This window comes from Ammospiza caudacuta, chromosome 29, assembly GCF_027887145.1.
Source record: "Ammospiza caudacuta isolate bAmmCau1 chromosome 29, bAmmCau1.pri, whole genome shotgun sequence".
Classification (NCBI taxonomy): Eukaryota; Metazoa; Chordata; class Aves; order Passeriformes; family Passerellidae; genus Ammospiza; species Ammospiza caudacuta.
Window position 1 is genome coordinate 569974 of NC_080621.1, and position 17803 is coordinate 587776.

Genomic DNA, 17803 nt, shown 5'->3' on the forward strand with positions numbered 1-17803 from the left:
CAGGGTGTGTTAATGACCCCCTCCCCAATTTTAGGGTGACCCCTCCCCAAATTTCAGGGTGATTATGACCCCCCCCCAGTTTTCAGGGTAATTATGACCCCCCCCCCCCAATTCCAGGGTGACCCCGACCCCTCCCCAATTTAGGGTGACCCCGACCCCTCCCCACCCGGCTCCGTGTCCCCCCCAAGCACTTTGTCCCTCCCCCCACAATGTCCCCCCCACCAAAGCGGATCCCCCCCAAGTGCCTGTAGGGGAGGGGCTGTTCCGGGCGCTCTCAGCAATTATAATAATTAATTATAAAATTATAATTAAGATAAAGTTTTTAAGAGGAAAAACGCGGATTTTGGTCATTCCTGGTGCGGGCCCCGGTTGTCAATCATGGTGTAGCCACGCCCACCTCGTGGCTCCGGCCCCGCGGTGCTCGTCGCCATGGTAACCCCGCCAGAAAAGACGAGCGTGGGCAGCAGCCAATCGCGCTGCGGCTGCTGGGTTCCTATTGGCCGTGTCGCCGCGTGGGGGTGGGGTGCGCTGAGGATTGACGGATGGTCTAGCCAATGAGCTGCGCGGGCGGTGCACCAGCGGCCAATAGGAGCGCGGTGTGGGCCGGGTTACGGCGGCTTGCGGCGCGCCGGAAGCGGCCGGAACGGGAAAATGGCGCCGAGCTCGAAAGCCGAGCGCGGCGGCCCCGGGGGGAAACGGGGGGCGGCGGGGGGGACCGGGCCCGGGGCTGCACCCCGAGGTCGCCGGGAGCACCTCGTGAGGCAGCTGGACCGCGTCCGGGTGAGCGGCGAGGGCTGAGGGGGCGCAGGGGGCATGAGGGAGCAGGGGGGTGTGAGGTGGGGGGGGGGGTCTGTGAGGGGAGACTGAGGGAAGGGTGGGGGGCGGTAAGGGGAGACCGGGCTGAGATATGGCCGGGGACTATGGGGAGGCTTTGAGGGGGTCCTAAGTGCGTTCTGAGGGGCCCTGAGGGGGATGGGGGGGCCGTGAGGGGGTCCTGAGGGAGGGATGGGGGCGGCTGAGGAGAGACCGGGCTGGGACATGGCGAGAGGCTCTGAGGGGGCTGTGAGGGGACACTGGGCTGGGACATGGCGGGAGGCCCTGAGGGGGCTCTGAGGGGGTCCTGAGGAAGATGAGGGGGCTTTGAGGGGGATGAGGGGGCTTTGAAGGGGTCCTGAAACGGTACTGAGGGGGCTCTGAGGAGACACCGGGCTGGGAAAATGGCGGAGGAGCCTGAGGGGGTGAGGGGATCCTGAGAGGGTCCTGAGGGGATCCTGAGGGGGCACCGGGCTGGGAAAATGGCGGGAGGCTCTGAGGGGACCCTGAGGGGGATGAGGGGGTCCTGAGAGGGTCCTGAGGGGATCCTGAGGGGGCACCGGGCTGGGAAGACGGTCGGGGGTTCTGAGGGGACCCTGAGGGGGATGAGGGGGTCCTGAGGGGGCTCTGAGGGGTCACCGGGCTGGGACATGGTGGGGGACCCTGAGGGGGCTCTGAGGGGACACCGGGTGGGACATGGCGGGAGATTCTGAGGGGGATGAGAGGATCCTGAGGGAATCCTGAGGGGAGACCGGGCTGGGAAAATGGTGGGAGGCTCTGAGGGGACCCTGAGGGGGATGAGGGGGCTCTGAGGGGACGCCGGGTGGGACATGGCGGGGTACCTGAGGGGAATGAGAGGATCCTGAGGGAATCCTGAGGGGACACCGCGCTGGGAAAATGGCGGGGGGCTCTGAGGGGACCCTGAAGGAGGGGTGGGGGCAGCTGAGGGGAGAGCGGCCTGGGAGATGGCGGGGGGCTCTGAGGGTGATGAAGGTGTCCTAAGGGGCCTTTGAAGGGGTCCTGAGGGGATTCTGAGGGAGAACTGTAATTTGGGGGGTTCTCTGAGCAGTTTGTGGGGGTCTCTGAGGGGTTTGGGTGGGGGGTTCTGAGGGTTTTGGGGGGTTTGTGAGGGGTTTGAGGGTCTCTGAGGGGTTTGAGGGTCTCTGAGGGCTATGGGGCTGTGGGGGTCAATGTGGGACCCCCCAACTCCAGCACCCCTCAGTGTGGGAGGTGTTGGGGGCAGATTTTGGGGGTGTTGTGGGGACATTTTGGGGGTCCCTGACCCCTCCTCTCCCGTGCCCCCCCAGCTCAGCGGGCAGCTCTCCCCCCGCCTGTTCCGGAAGCTTCCGCCGCGCGTCTGCGTCACCCTCAAGAGCATCGTGGACGAGGAGTTCCTGTGGGCAGGGTGAGGGGGGACCCCGAATCTGTGTGGGGACCCCAAATCTGTGTGTGGGCACCCCAAATCTGTGAGGAGATCCCAAATCTGTGTGTGGGCACCCCAAATCTGTGATGGGGGACCCCAAATCTGTGAGGGGAGCCTAAATCTGTGTGGGAATCTCAAATCTGTGTGTGGATCCCAAATCTGTGAAGGGGGACCCCAGATTTTCAGGGATCTCCATTTCCGTGAGGGCCCTGGGGTGACTCCCGTTGTCTGTGTCCCCCCATTTTGTGTGTCCCTTTGTCCCTTCCCTGCCTCCATCTTGGTGTCCCCCCATGTCCTTTCGTCCCCTCCCTGTCCCCATTTTGATGTCCCCCCCATTTTGCGTGTCCCCTCATCCGCTCCCTGTCCCCGTCCCTGTGTCCCATCGTGTGCCCCCATTCCGGTGTCCCTTTGTCCCCTCCGTGTCCCCATCGTGCTGTCCCCTGCTGTCCCCAGGCACATCTTCCTGGGCTTCTCCAAGTGCGGCCGCTACGTCCTGTCCTACACCAGCAGCTCCGGGGACGACGACTTCTCCTTCTACCTGTACCACCTGTACTGGTGGGAGTTCAACGTGCACAGCAAGCTGCGCCTGGTACGGGGCCTGGGGACATTGGGGACATTGGGGACACCTGGGGACACCTGGGGGGACACTGGGGACACCTGGGGGGACATTGGGGACACCTGGGGACATCACAGGGACAGGCAGACATGGCTCCTCCTTCTACCTGTACCACCTGTACTGGTGGGAGTTCAACGTGCACAGCAAGCTGCGCCTGGTACGGGCACCTGGGGACACTGGGGACACCTGGGGGGACATTGGGGACACCTGGGGGGACACTGGGGACACCTGGGGGGACATTGGGGACACCTGGGGGGACACCTGGGGACATCACAGGGACAGGCAGACACGGCTCCTCCTTCTACCTGTACCACCTGTACTGGTGGGAGTTCAACGTGCACAGCAAGCTGCGCCTGGTACGGGGCCTGGGGACACTGGGGGCACCTGGGGGGACACTGGGGACACCTGGGGACACCTGGGGACACCAAGGGACACCCAGGCGCCACCCTGGTGCCACGTGTGTGCCCGCCAGGTGCGCCAGGTGCGGCTGTTCCAGGACGAGGAGATTTACAGCGACCTCTACCTGACCGTGTGCGAGTGGCCCGGGGACAGCGACAAGGTCATCGTCTTTGGCTTCAAGTGAGTGCCACCCCCACCTGTGCCAGCCCCAGGTGTGCCAGGTGTGCCCCCTGTGTCCCCAGCACGCGCTCGGCCCCGGGGCTGCAGGTGAACCTGATGTGTGAGCTGTGCCCAGGTGTGCCAGCCGTGCCCAGTGTGCCAGCCGTGCCCAGGTGTGCCAGCTGTGCCCAGTGTGCCAGCCGTGCCCAGGTGTGCCAGCTGTGCCCAGGTGCCCCAGGTGTGCCCCCTGTGTCCCCAGCACGCGCTCGGCCCCGGGGCTGCAGGTGAACCTGATGCTGATGAGCGACGAGAACCACCGGGACATCTACGTGAGCACCGTGGCCGTGCCCCCCCCGCGGCACTGCCCGGCCTGCCAGAGGGCCAGGGAGAGCCCCGGTGAGACCCCAGACCCAAAACAGACCCCTGAGACCCCCAGCGGGACCCCCAGACCCAGGAGAGACCCCCCGATCTCCTGCCCTGAGCCCCAGGCTGGCGCTCCCCTTGCCCCAATGACCTCGGGGTTTTTTTGGGGTGGGTTTTGGGGGTTCCCCACCCCCCGTGACCCCCCCCAGGTGAGACCCCATCCCCTCATTGAGACCCCAGACCCACCAGAGACCCCTGATGTCCCCCCTAGCCCCCCACTGAACCCCAGGCTGGCGCTCCCCTTGCTCCAATGACCTCGGGGTTTTTTTTGGGGTGGGTTTTTGGGGTCCCCCGCCCCCCCTGACCCCGTGCCCCCCCCCCAGGCGCGGCCCCCAGCCCCGCGTGCCTGCGCCACGGCTTCCTGCTGCACACCAAGTTCCAGGTGGTGTACCCCTTCCCCACCTTCCAGCCCGCCTTCCAGCTGCGCAAGGACCACGTGGTGCTGCTCAACACCAGCTTCTCCCTCGTGGCCTGCGCCATCGCCGTGCACCCCGCGGGTAACGGGACCCCCAAACCCCGGGGAGAGACCCCCCAAAACCCCCTGACCCACCCGGGGACCCCCCAAAACCCCCTGCGCCATCGCCGTGCACCCCGCGGGTAACGCGGGACCCCCAAACCCCGGGGAGAGACCCCCCAAAACCCCCTGACCCACCGTGACACCCCCTGCGCCATCGCCGTGCACCCCGCGGGTAACAGGGGACCCCCAAACCCCAGGGACCCCCCAAAACCCCCTGACCCACCCGGGGACCCCCCAAAACCCCCTGAGACCCCCTGACACCCCTGCGCCATCGCCGTGCACCCTGCAGGTGTGCTGGGACCCCCACGGGACCCCCCAAACCCCAGAGACCCCCTGATCCACCCGGGGACCCCCCAAAGCCCCAGAGACCCCCTGATCCACCAAGGACCCCCCCTTGGGACCCCCCAAACCCCCCTGGGAACCCCTGAACCCCCCTGGATACCCTGGGGACCCTCTGGGGTCCTCCTGCTACTCCCTGGGACCCCCATGGGACCCTCAGGACCCCCCTGAAACCCCCAGGACTTCCTGGGACCCCATGTGGGACCCCCAAAAATCCCTGGGACCCCTCAAAATTCCTCCGATCCCCCCTGGGACCCCCCTAAATACCCCAAACCTCCCTGGAACCCCCCAAAAGCCCTGTGGGACCCCCCCCAAAATCCCCTGAGCCCCCTGGGACCCCTCAGTGCCCCAAGCTCCTCCTGGGACCCCTCAAACCCCCCTGGGACCCCCTGTGGGACCCCCAAACCCTCCTGGGACCCCCCCAAAAACCCCCAAACCTTCCTGGGACCCTCCTGGAACTCCCCAAAATCCCTCTGGGACTCCCCAAACCTTCCCTGGGACCCCTCTGGGACCCCCCAAATCCCCCCCAAAATCCCCCGACTTCCCCCCCCGGGACCTCCCAAAACCCCCTGGGACCCCTCAATTTTCCCCCCAAAACCCCCCAAATCCCCATGGGACCCCCCAAATCTCCCCCAAAATCACTCAACTGCCCCCCAGGACCCCCCAGACGCCCCTGGGACCCCCCAAATCCCAATGGGATCCCCCAAATCCCCCCCAAGATCCCTCAACCGCCCCCCGGGACCCCCCAAACGCCCCTGGGACCCCCCAAATCCCCATGGGACCCCCCAAATCCCCCCCAAAATCCCTCAACCGCCCCCCGGGACCCCCCAAACGCCCCTGGGACCCCCCAGTTTTCCCCCTGACCCCCCAGTTTCCCCCACAGGTGACAGCAGCTCCCAGCAGATCCTCTACAGGCGCCGGAACCTTCCAGAAGCTCCCCGCTCCCCCCCACCACCACCACAACATCAACAACCCCCCCAGGAGGGGCCGGAGGGGTCTGGGGTCTCCCCCCCATCCCCCCGACCCCCCCAGGGCCCCCCCAAAGCCGCAGCCCCCTCCCCAAGCGCGCCCCCGTCGTTAGCGGTGACCAAAGCCAAGGAGTTCGTGGCCGATCTGTTCCGCAGGGCTCAGGGAAATGAGGGGGGGTCCGGGGGGTCCCAGAGCCCGGGCGGGGACCCCTCCCCACCCTCCCCCCCCGGACCCCTCCCCACAACGGCCGGGAGCCCTCCCGGAGACCCCTCCCCAGCCCAGACCCCCCCCGAGCCCGGCTACGTCAACTACACCAAGCTGTGCTACGTGCTGGAGCCTGGGGAGACCCCCGAGGGTGAGTGGGGGGCTCGGGGGGCTTTGGGGGGACCCCCTGAGCCCCCCGGACTGCCCAGGGGAGACCTCAACTCCTGGGGAGACCCCAACCCAAACTGGGACCCCCTGAGACCCCGCTGAGACCCCCACGAGTCCTGAGCTTCACTGAGAGCAAATTTGGGGTTTTTGGGGGGTAAATTTGGGGGTTCCCCGATCTGGGGTGACCCCCCAAGTGAGACCCCAACCCCTCCTGAGCCCCCTGAGCTGCCCAGGGGAGACCCCAGCCCCTGGGGAGACCCCAGACCCTAATGGGACCCCCTGAGACACCCCATGAGCCCCACAAGCCTGGGTTGGGGGTTCCTTCCCTGAGAGCAAATTGGGGTGAGAATTCGGGGGTCCCTCGATCTGGGGTGCCCCCCGTGACCCCTCAGGTGAGACCCCAACCCCTCCTGACCCTCCTAAGCCCCCCAGGTGAGACCCCAACCCGTGGAGAGACCCCAACCCAAATTGGGACCCCCTGAGCCCCCTGACCCCCGGGCTGGTCCTTCCCTTGCTGTGACCAGTTTGGGGTTTTTGGGGGGTAAATTTGGGGTTCCCCCGTTTTTAGGGTAACTGCCCGAGAGCCCCGAACCCCCAGGTGAGACCCCAACCCCTGGGGAGACCCCAGACCCCTTTAGGACCCCCTGAGTGCCCCCTTAGCCCCCTATGACAGCTGGTCCTTCCTTCGCTCTGATCAACTCAGGGGTTTTTTGGGTGCAAATTTTGGGGTTCCCCGATCTGGGGTGACCCCCCAGGTGAGACCCCACCCCCCGAGGACCCCCCTTGACCCCTCCTGAGACCCCAACCCCTCCTGGGACCCCAGACTCTATTGGAGCCCCACAAGCCCTGGGCCGGGGGTTCCTTCACCGATAACAACTCGGGGTTTTTTGGGGCGGCAATTTTGGGGTTCCCCGCCCCCCCAAGTGAGACCCCACCCCCTGAGGACCCCCCTTGACCCCCCCAGTGAGACCCCAACCCCTCCTGACCCCACACGAGACCCCAGACCCCTGAGACGCCCCCTGATCTCCGGCCCGGGGGTTCCTTCACCGATAACAACTCGGGGTTTTCTGGGGCGGCAATTTTGGGGTTCCCCGATCTGGGGTGGCCCCCCCAGGTGAGACCCCACCCCCTGAGGACCCCCCCCTTGACCCCTCCTGGGACCCCAGACTCTATTGGAGCCCCACAAGCCCTGGGCTGGGGGTTCCTTCACTGATAACAACTCGGGGTTTTTTGGGGCGGCAATTTTGGGGTTCCCCGATCTGGGGTGGCCCCCCCAGGTGAGGCCCCACCCCCCGAGGACCCCCCCCGACCCCCCCAGTGAGACCCCAACCCCTCCTGACCCCACACGAGACCCCAGACCCCTGAGACGCCCCCTGATCTCTGGCCCGGGGGTTCCTTCAGTGATAACAACTCGGGGGTTTTTTGGGGCGGCAATTTTGGGGTTCCCCGCTCCCCCAGGTGAGACCCCACCCCCTGAGGACCCCCCCCCCCGACCCCTCCTGGGACCCCAGACTCTATTGGAGCCCCACAAGCCCTGGGCCGGGGGTTCCTTCACTGATAACAACTCGGGGTTTTTTGGGGTTTTGGCAATTTTGGGGTTCCCCGATCTGGGGTGGCCCCCCCAGGTGAGGCCCCACCCCCCGAGGACCCCCCCCGACCCCCCGTGCCCCCTCCCCAGACCTGGAGGACGACAAGATCTCCCTTCCCTTCGTGGTGACCGACCTGAGCGGGCGCGGCCTGCGGCCCCTGCGGGAGCGGGACGGGGCCCCGGCCCAGGTGAGACCCCCGGAGCCCCCGGGACCCCCAAACGGCCCCGTCGGGGTGGCTGAGCCCGGGCCCTCCCCAGGGGCAGGTGCTGGCCGTGGAGCAGCTGAGCCTGGACTTCGAGTACGTCATCAACGAGGTGATCAGGAACGACGCGCGCTGGGCGCGGCAGTTCTGCTCCTTCAGCGACTACGACATCGTCATCCTCGAGGTGCGCGGGGGGCTGGCGCCTCCAGGGACCCCCCGAGAGCCCAGGGACCCCTGAGAGAGCCCTGAGACCCCTGAGAGACCCCAGGGACCCCTGAGAGAGCCCTGAGACCCCCAGAGAGCCCTGAGACCCCCAGGGACCCCTGAGAGAGCCCTGAGACCCCCAGAGAGCCCTGAGAGACCCCCAGGGACCCCTGAGAGACCCCAGAGAGCCCTGAGACCCCCAGGGACCCCTGAGAGAGCCCTGAGACCCCCAGAGAGCCCTGAGAGACCCCCAGGGACCCTTGAGAGACCCCAGAGAGCCCTGAGAGACCCCAGAGAGCCCAGGGACCCCTGAGAGACCCCCAGGGACCCCTGAGAGACCCCAGAGAGCCCAGGGACCCCCAGGGACCCCTGAGACCCCCAGGGACCCCTGAGAGACCCCAGAGAGCCCTGAGACCCCCAGGGACCCCTGAGAGACCCCAGAGAGCCCTGAGAGACCCCAGGGACCCCTGAGACCACCCTGGGACACCCAGAGCCCCCCCAGGGACCCCCAGATCACACAGAGACCCCCAGGGACCACCCCAGATCTTCCAGGGGACCCTGAGACCCCCAGAGCATCCAGAGACCATCAGGGGGACCCCCAGAGTGCCCTGAGAGACCCCCAGGGACCCCCCAGATCACCCAGGGACCCCCCAGATCACACAGAGACCCCCAGAGAGACCCCCAGAGAGACCCAGGGACCCCAGAGAGCCCCCCCAGATCATGCAGAGAGACCCCCAGGGACCCCCCTGAGACCCCTGAGACCATTCGGGGCCCCCTGAGACCACCCAGAGCCCTCATGGGATACCCCAAAACCCCTCAAAGGACCCACCCAGACCCCCGTGGGACCCCCTAACACCCCTGGGGTGCCCCAAAAACCACGTGAGACCCCCAAAGCCCCCCAGACTGCCCCCCCAGGGGTGCCCCGAGACCAACCAGGTGCGGATCAACGTCGGGGGGCTGCTGCTGCTGCCCTTCCCCTGCCCCAAAAACACCCCCAGAGCCCCACAAAATACCCCAAAACCACCCCCAGGACTCACCTGGAGCCCCACGGGAGCCCCCAGACCCATTTTAAACCCCCCGTGTGCCCCCAGGTGTGCCCCGAGACCAACCAGGTGCTGATCAACATCGGGCTGCTGCTGCTGGCCTTCCCCTGCCCCGAGCACGAGGGGCAGCTGCGGTGAGGGGGGATTGGGGGTCCCTGGGGGTCTGGGGGGGTCCTTTGGGGGGCTTTTAGGGGGTTTTGGGGGGTCCCTGGGGGTCTGGGGGGGTCCTTGGGGGGCTTTTAGGGGGTTTTGGGGGGTCCCTGGGGGTCTGGGGGGGTCCTTTGGGGGGCTTTTAGGGGGTTTTTGGGGGGTCCCTGGGGGTCTGGGGGGGTCCTTGGGGGGCTTTTAGGGTACCCCATGGGGGTCTGAGGGGGGTTTTGGGGGTCCCTGGGGGTCTCTTGGGGGGCTGGGTGATGGTTTTGGGGTACCCCAAGGGTGTTAGGGGGATCCCATGTGGGCTTGGGGGGTTTTTGGGGTATCCCATGGGGGTCGGGGGGGGGTTTTGGGCGTTTTTTTGGGGTATCCTGGGGGTCTCATGGGGGTCTGGGGGGGTTTTTGGGGGTCTCACAGAGGTCTAGGGGGGATTTTGAGGTGTCCCATGGGGGTCTAGGAGGGGTTTTGGGGGGTTTTGGGGTATCCCAGGGGGTCTGGGTGGGTTTTTGGGGTGACCCCAGTGCTGATCCCCCCCCTGCAGCCCCCAGACCCACCACAGCAGCCTCAAGGTCTCGTGGGACCCCAGCCCTGGGGAGGTTTTTGGGGTATCCCATGGGGGTTTTGGGGTATCCCATGGGGGTTTTTGGGGTTTTTTGGATACCTGGGGGTCTCACGGGGGTCTGGGTGGGGTTTTTGGGGTGTTTGGGGTTTTTGGGGTGCTGATCCCCCCCCTGCAGCCCCCGGACCCACCACACCAGCCTCAAGGTCTCGTGGGACCTCAACAGCGGCGCCTTCAGCACGGTGGGCGTGGGGGAGCTCACCGAGGTCAAGGGGCAGACCAGGTACCTGGGGAGGGGGCTGGGGGCGCCCGGGGGTCCCTCGGGGGGGCAGTGGGGGGGTCTCCGTGGGTTTGGGGGTGCCCCCGGCCCCCCCAGTTCCCTTTGTGACAGCAACGGCGTGTGGGGCTCCCGGCGCAAGGGCCGCGTGGGGACCGTCACGGCCTGGGGGGGTCTGGGGGGGATCAGGGGGGTCTGGGGTCCCTCAGGGGGGTCTGGGGGGTCTGGGGGGGGTCTGAGGGGGATCTGGGGGGGATCAGGGGGATGTTTTGGGTCTGGGGTCCTCTCAGGGGTGTCTGGGGGATCTGAGGGGGATCTGGGGGGTCTGAGGGGGGTCTGGGGGGTCTCTGTGGGATCTGGGGGGTCTGAGGGGGGTCTGAGGGGGATGTTTTGGGTCTGGGGTCCCTCAGGGGGGTCCGGGGGTGACTCCAATCCCCGTTTCAGCGGCAGCGTGTGGAGCTCCCAGCGCAAGGGCTGCGTGGGGACCGTCACGGCCTGGGGGGGTCTGGGGGGATCAGGGGGGTCTGGGGTCCCTCAGGGGGGTCTGGGGGTGTTTCTGGGGGTCCCAGGGCGCCCCCAGCCCCCCAATTTGCCCCGTTGCAGCGGCAGCGTGTGGAGCTGGGGGGGGACCGTCACGGCCTGGGGGGGCCTGGGGGGGATCTGAGGGGGATCAGGGGATGTTTTGGGTCTGGGGTCCCTCAGGGGGTCCGGGCTGACCCCCATCCCCGTTGCAGCGGCAGCGTGTGGAGCTCGTACCGCAAGGGCTGCGTGGACACCGTCATGCGCTGGCTCGTGCCCGAGGCCCCCGGCCGGGGCGTGCACAGGATGACCAACGAGGCCCTGCACAAGGGTGGGGCTGGGGCTGCTCGGGGGGGCCTGGGGGGGTTTGGGGGGGATCTGGGGGGTCCTGGGGGTGTTTGGGGGGGGCCTGGAGGGGTTTGCGGGGGATCTGGGGGGTCCTGGTGGGGTTTGGGGGAGGTTTGGGGGGTCCTGGGGCGGTCCCAGGGGGGCTGGGGGAGTCTGGAGACACCTGGGGGGGTCCTGGGTGGGTTTGGGGGTCTCTGTGCCCCCTCCCCATCGCTGCTTTCCCACCCCCCCCTGCCCCAGGCTGTTCCCTGAAGGTTCTGGCTGACAATGAGCGCTACACCTGGATCGTGCTGTGACACCTGGGCACACCTGGGCACACCTGGGGCACCTGGATTGTGCTGTGACACCTGGGCACACCTGGGGACACCTGGGGATACACCTGGGGACAGCTGGGGACACCTGGGGATACACCTGGGGACACCTTTGACCCCCCTGGGGACACCTGGGAGCCCTGGGACATCACCTGGGGACAGCTGGGACACCTGAAGACACCCCTGGGGCACCCCTGGGGCCACCTGGATCGTGCTGGGACACCTGGGACACCCCTGGGGTACCTGGGGACACCCCTGGGGGTACCTGGGACACACCTGGGACACCTGGGGACACACCTGGGGTACCTGGGACACACCTGGGACATCCCTGTGACACCTGGGACTACCTGGGGGTACCTGGGACACACCTGGGACATCCCTGGGACACCTGGGGGTACCTGGGACACACCTGGGGACACCCCTGGCGGTACCTGGGGGTACCTGGAACACACCTGGGCACATCTGTGACCCCTCCTGGGGACATCTGGGACACACCTGGACACCGCTGGTGCCACCTGGTCCCCGCTGTCACACCTGGATCCACCCGGTCCCAGCCCCGCCCCCTTTGGGGCTTTTCTTCCTTTTTATTTTTCCCCCTTTTTTTTTCCATTTTTTTTGTCTTTTTTCCCCATTTTTCCCTTTTTTCTGTTGTTTTTACGCCTCTTTTTTTTTGCCATCCAGCGTTTTATCAGGGGAGGGGGGAGGAGCTCCAATCCCCCTCCCCAAAATAAAAATCCTGGTTTCCAATTTGTGCCGTTTTGGGGGGATTTTGGGGCTCTTTGGGGCAGGGATTTGGGGCTGGTTTCGGGGACTTGGGGGGCGATTTTAGGGCAGAGATTTTGGGGCGATTGGTCAGGATTTGGGGTTCAATGTAGGGATTTTAGGGGCAGAATTTGGGGCAGTTTTGGGTGGAATTTGGGGCTCATTTCAGGGATTACGAGGGCAGAGATTTTGGGGTGCTTGGCTGGGGTTTGGGGCTCATTTTGGGGATTTTGGGGACAAAGATTTGGGGGTGATTGGCTGGGACTTGGGGGCACGGGGGGCGCCCACAACGCCCCCCCCAAAGCAGCCCTGGCATCGGGATGGGCACTCTCAGAATCCCCCCCACGCGGGGCTTAAAAAAGCTTCAAAAATGGAAAAATGAAACATAAAAATTAAATTAAAAATAAGTCAAAATTGAAAAACTAAAATAATTAAAAAGAAATGAAAAAAATTAAAAATGTAAAGTGCTGGAAAAATGCCGTAAAGCAGGAGTTCCCTAAAGCGCGACTGTCGTAAAAGGTGCCGTAAAGCGCGACTGTCGTAAAAGGTGCCGTAAAGCAGCACTGTCGTAAAAGGTGTCGTAAAGCGCGACTGTCGCAAAACCGGCCGTAAAGCGCGACTGTCGTAAAAGGTGCCGTAAAGCAGCACTGTCGTAAAAGGTGCCGTAAAGCAGCACTGTCGTAAAAGGTGCCGTAAAGCGCGACTGTCGTAAAAGGTGCCGTAAAGCGCGACTGTCGTAAAAGGTGCCGTAAAGCGCGACTGTCGTAAAAGGTGCCGTAAAGCGCGACTGTCGTAAAAGGTGCCGTAAAGCGCGACTGTCGTAAAAGGTGTCGTAAAGCGCGACTGTCGTAAAACCGGCCGTAAAGCGCGACTGTCGTAAAAGGTGCCGTAAAGCAGCACTGTCGTAAAAGGTGCCGTAAAGCGCGACTGTCGTAAAAGGTGCCGTAAAGCGCGACTGTCGTAAAACCGGCCGTAAAGCGCGACTGTCGTAAAAGGTGCCGTAAAGCGCGACTGTCGTAAAAGGTGCCGTAAAGCAGCACTGTCGTAAAAGGTGCCGTAAAGCGCGACTGTCGTAAAAGGTGTCGTAAAGCGCGACTGTCGCAAAACCGGCCGTAAAGCGCGACTGTCGTAAAAGGTGCCGTAAAGCAGCACTGTCGTAAAAGGTGCCGTAAAGCGCGACTGTCGTAAAAGGTGCCGTAAAGCGCGACTGTCGTAAAAGGTGCCGTAAAGCAGCACTGTCGTAAAAGGTGCCGTAAAGCAGCACTGTCGTAAAAGGTGCCGTAAAGCAGCACTGTCGTAAAAGGTGCCGTAAAGCGCGACTGTCGTAAAAGGTGCCGTAAAGCGCGACTGTCGTAAAAGGTGCCGTAAAGCAGCACTGTCGTAAAAGGTGCCGTAAAGCGCGACTGTCGTAAAACCGGCCGTAAAGCGCGACTGTCGTAAAAGGTGCCGTAAAGCGCGACTGTCGTAAAAGGTGCCGTAAAGCAGCACTGTCGTAAAAGGTGCCGTAAAGCAGCACTGTCGTAAAAGGTGCCGTAAAGCGCGACTGTCGTAAAACCGGCCGTAAAGCGCGACTGTCGTAAAACCGGCCGTAAAGCGCGACTGTCGTAAAACCGGCCGTAAAGCGCGACTGTCGTAAAAGGTGCCGTAAAGCGCGACTGTCGTAAAAGGTGCCGTAAAGCGCGACTGTCGTAAAAGGTGCCGTAAAGCGCGACTGTCGTAAAAGGTGTCGTAAAGCGCGACTGTCGTAAAACCGGCCGTAAAGCGCGACTGTCGTAAAAGGTGCCGTAAAGCAGCACTGTCGTAAAAGGTGCCGTAAAGCGCGACTGTCGTAAAAGGTGCCGTAAAGCGCGACTGTCGTAAAACCGGCCGTAAAGCGCGACTGTCGTAAAAGGTGCCGTAAAGCGCGACTGTCGTAAAAGGTGCCGTAAAGCAGCACTGTCGTAAAAGGTGCCGTAAAGCGCGACTGTCGTAAAAGGTGCCGTAAAGCGCGACTGTCGTAAAAGGTGCCGTAAAGCAGCACTGTCGTAAAAGGTGCCGTAAAGCGCGACTGTCGTAAAAGGTGCCGTAAAGCAGCACTGTCGTAAAAGGTGCCGTAAAGCAGCACTGTCGTAAAAGGTGCCGTAAAGCGCGACTGTCGTAAAAGGTGCCGTAAAGCAGCACTGTCGTAAAAGGTGCCGTAAAGCGCGACTGTCGTAAAACCGGCCGTAAAGCGCGACTGTCGTAAAAGGTGCCGTAAAGCGCGACTGTCGTAAAAGGTGCCGTAAAGCAGCACTGTCGTAAAAGGTGCCGTAAAGCAGCACTGTCGTAAAAGGTGCCGTAAAGCGCGACTGTCGTAAAAGGTGCCGTAAAGCAGCACTGTCGTAAAAGGTGCCGTAAAGCAGCACTGTCGTAAAAGGTGCCGTAAAGCAGCACTGTCGTAAAAGGTGCCGTAAAGCGCGACTGTCGTAAAAGGTGCCGTAAAGCAGCACTGTCGTAAAAGGTGCCGTAAAGCAGCACTGTCGTAAAAGGTGCCGTAAAGCGCGACTGTCGTAAAAGGGTCCGTAAAGCGCGACTGTCGTAAAAGGTGCCGTAAAGCAGCACTGTCGTAAAAGGTGCCGTAAAGCGCGACTGTCGTAAAACCGGCCGTAAAGCGCGACTGTCGTAAAAGGTGCCGTAAAGCGCGACTGTCGTAAAAGGTGCCGTAAAGCAGCACTGTCGTAAAAGGTGCCGTAAAGCAGCACTGTCGTAAAAGGTGCCGTAAAGCAGCACTGTCGTAAAAGGTGTCGTAAAGCGCGACTGTCGTAAAACCGGCCGTAAAGCAGCACTGTCGTAAAAGGTGTCGTAAAGCGCGACTGTCGCAAAACCGGCCGTAAAGCGCGACTGTCGTAAAAGGTGCCGTAAAGCAGCACTGTCGTAAAAGGTGCCGTAAAGCGCGACTGTCGTAAAAGGTGCCGTAAAGCGCGACTGTCGTAAAAGGTGCCGTAAAGCAGCACTGTCGTAAAAGGTGCCGTAAAGCAGCACTGTCGTAAAAGGTGTCGTAAAGCGCGACTGTCGTAAAACCGGCCGTAAAGCGCGACTGTCGTAAAAGGTGCCGTAAAGCGCGACTGTCGTAAAAGGTGCCGTAAAGCAGCACTGTCGTAAAAGGTGCCGTAAAGCAGCACTGTCGTAAAAGGTGCCGTAAAGCAGCACTGTCGTAAAAGGTGCCGTAAAGCGCGACTGTCGTAAAAGGTGCCGTAAAGCGCGACTGTCGTAAAAGCGGCCGTAAAGCGCGACTGTCGTAAAAGGTGCCGTAAAGCAGCACTGTCGTAAAAGGTGCCGTAAAGCGCGACTGTCGTAAAAGGTGCCGTAAAGCGCGACTGTCGTAAAAGGTGCCGTAAAGCGCGACTGTCGTAAAAGGTGCCGTAAAGCGCGACTGTCGTAAAAGGTGCCGTAAAGCGCGACTGTCGTAAAAGGTGTCGTAAAGCGCGACTGTCGTAAAAGGTGCCGTAAAGCACGACTGTCGTAAAAGGTGCCGTAAAGCGCGACTGTCGTAAAACCGGCCGTAAAGCGCGACTGTCGTAAAAGGTGCCGTAAAGCGCGACTGTCGTAAAAGGTGCCGTAAAGCGCGACTGTCGTAAAAGGTGCCGTAAAGCGCGACTGTCGTAAAAGGTGCCGTAAAGCGCGACTGTCGTAAAAGGTGCCGTAAAGCGCGACTGTCGTAAAAGGTGTCGTAAAGCGCGACTGTCGTAAAAGGTGCCGTAAAGCACGACTGTCGTAAAAGGTGCCGTAAAGCGCGACTGTCGTAAAACCGGCCGTAAAGCGCGACTGTCGTAAAAGGTGCCGTAAAGCGCGACTGTCGTAAAAGGTGCCGTAAAGCAGCACTGTCGTAAAAGGTGCCGTAAAGCGCGACTGTCGTAAAAGGTGCCGTAAAGCAGCACTGTCGTAAAAGGTGCCGTAAAGCGCGACTGTCGTAAAAGGTGCCGTAAAGCGCGACTGTCGTAAAAGGTGCCGTAAAGCGCGACTGTCGTAAAACCGGCCGTAAAGCGCGACTGTCGTAAAAGGTGCCGTAAAGCGCGACTGTCGTAAAAGGTGCCGTAAAGCGCGACTGTCGTAAAAGGTGCCGTAAAGCGCGACTGTCGTAAAAGGTGCCGTAAAGCAGCACTGTCGTAAAAGGTGCCGTAAAGCAGCACTGTCGTAAAAGGTGCCGTAAAGCAGCACTGTCGTAAAAGGTGTCGTAAAGCGCGACTGTTGTAAAAGGTGCCGTAAAGCGCGACTGTCGTAAATAGCGCCGTAAAGCGCGACTGTCGTGAATTTGGCTGCAAACCGCGACTGTCGTAAAAGGTGCCGTAACGTGTCAGTGTCATTGAAGGTGCCGTAAAGCGCGACTGTCGTAACATCTGTCATAAACCGCGACTGTCGCAAAAAGGTGCCATAAAGGGGCTCATTTTGGGGATTTTTGGGCTCATTTTGGGGATTTTTGGGGGCAGTTTTTGGGAAGTTTGGGGGCAGCTTTTGGCCAGGATTTGGGGCTCCATTTTGGGCGATTTTAGGGACAGATTTTAGGGTGATTGGCCAGGATTTGGGGGGAATTTTGGGGACTTTGGGGACCGGGAATTGGGGCTGGTTTCGGAGATTTTGGGGCAGTTTTGGGGGGAATTTTGGGATGATTTGCTGCGATTTGGGGCTCATTTTGGAGATTTTAGGGGCAGGAATTTGGGGCTGGTTTGGGGGATTTTAGGGGCGGTCTCAGGGATTTTGGGGGCCGTTTTTAGGCCAGGATTTTGGGGTGACTGGGTAAAATTTGGGGCTCGTTCTGGGGATTTTGGGGACAGGAATTTGGGGATGATTTTGGGGGCAGTTTTGGGGAATTTTGGGGCAGTTTTGGGCTCAGGGATTTTGCGGTGATTGGTCAGGATTTGGGGCTCATTTTAGGGGCAGGAATTTGAGGCTGGTTTTGAGGATTTTAGGGGGATTTTTGGAACAGGAATTTTGGGGTGATTGGTTGGGATTTGGGGCTCACTTCGAGGATATTTGGGGCAGGGATTTGGGGCTCTTCTGGGGGATTTTGGGGCTCATTTTAGCGATTTTGGGGGCAGGGATTTTGGGGTGACTGGCTGGGATTTGGGGCTCATTTGGGGGACTTTGTGGACAGAAATTTTTGGGGTGTGTGACCGGAATTTTTGGGATTTTGGGGGCAGGGATTTGGGGCTCGTTTTGGGGCAGGAATTTTGGGGTGATTGGCTGCTATTTGGGGATGGTTTTGGGGATTTTAAGGATGGTTTTTAGGTGGGGATTTTGGGGTGATTTGCCGTGATTTTGGGGGCTCTTTTGGGGATTCTCGGGGGCAGTTTTTGGCAGGGATTTTGGGGTGTTCGGCCGGGATTTGGGGCTCATTTTGGGGGGCAGAGATTTGGGGCTGGTGTGGGGCATTTTGGGGCTCATTTTGGGGAATTTGAGGATTTTGGGGTGCCCCCTCTACCCCCCCCAATCAGGCCCACCCCAACACCGCCGTTGCTTTTTATTCCTTTTACAAAGAAGCTACAAAAGGTAAAAAACAGCGTCTGCGGGGGGGGAGGGGCACACGCTGGGGGGAGGGGGAGACCCCAACCCAACCCCAAACCCCCCCCCCAAATTAATTCCAGGTTTGGCTTCAATTTCCACACGGGCGGCCACGGACACGGCCCCTCCCCCCCAAAGCACAAAATGATCGAAAAACGCCAAAAATCGAGACTGGGGGGGGGTGGGGGGAGGGGCAAAGCGCGGGGGGGGGGTGGGGGAGGGGCCCGACATGCGCGGGGTGGGGGAGGGGCGTAAGGCAGAGCGGGGGGGGAAGGGGTTGGCACTGCAG

The 17803-nt window shown here is 62.1% G+C and overlaps 1 protein-coding gene across 1 annotated transcript; it reads left to right on the forward strand.

The window, feature by feature from the left end:
* Positions 1-651: 651 nt before the first annotated feature.
* DCAF15 (DDB1 and CUL4 associated factor 15) lies at positions 652-11982 on the forward strand. Its single transcript, XM_058821444.1, has 13 exons — positions 652-780; positions 2121-2218; positions 2690-2825; positions 3325-3431; positions 3670-3806; positions 4157-4330; positions 5573-6013; positions 7709-7806; positions 7877-8005; positions 9117-9202; positions 9959-10063; positions 10792-10907; positions 11165-11982. Exons 1-13 carry the CDS (start codon positions 652-654, stop codon positions 11218-11220), a joined length of 1812 nt encoding a protein of 603 aa, XP_058677427.1. The 3' UTR covers positions 11221-11982.
* The last annotated feature ends 5821 nt before the right edge of the window (positions 11983-17803 follow it).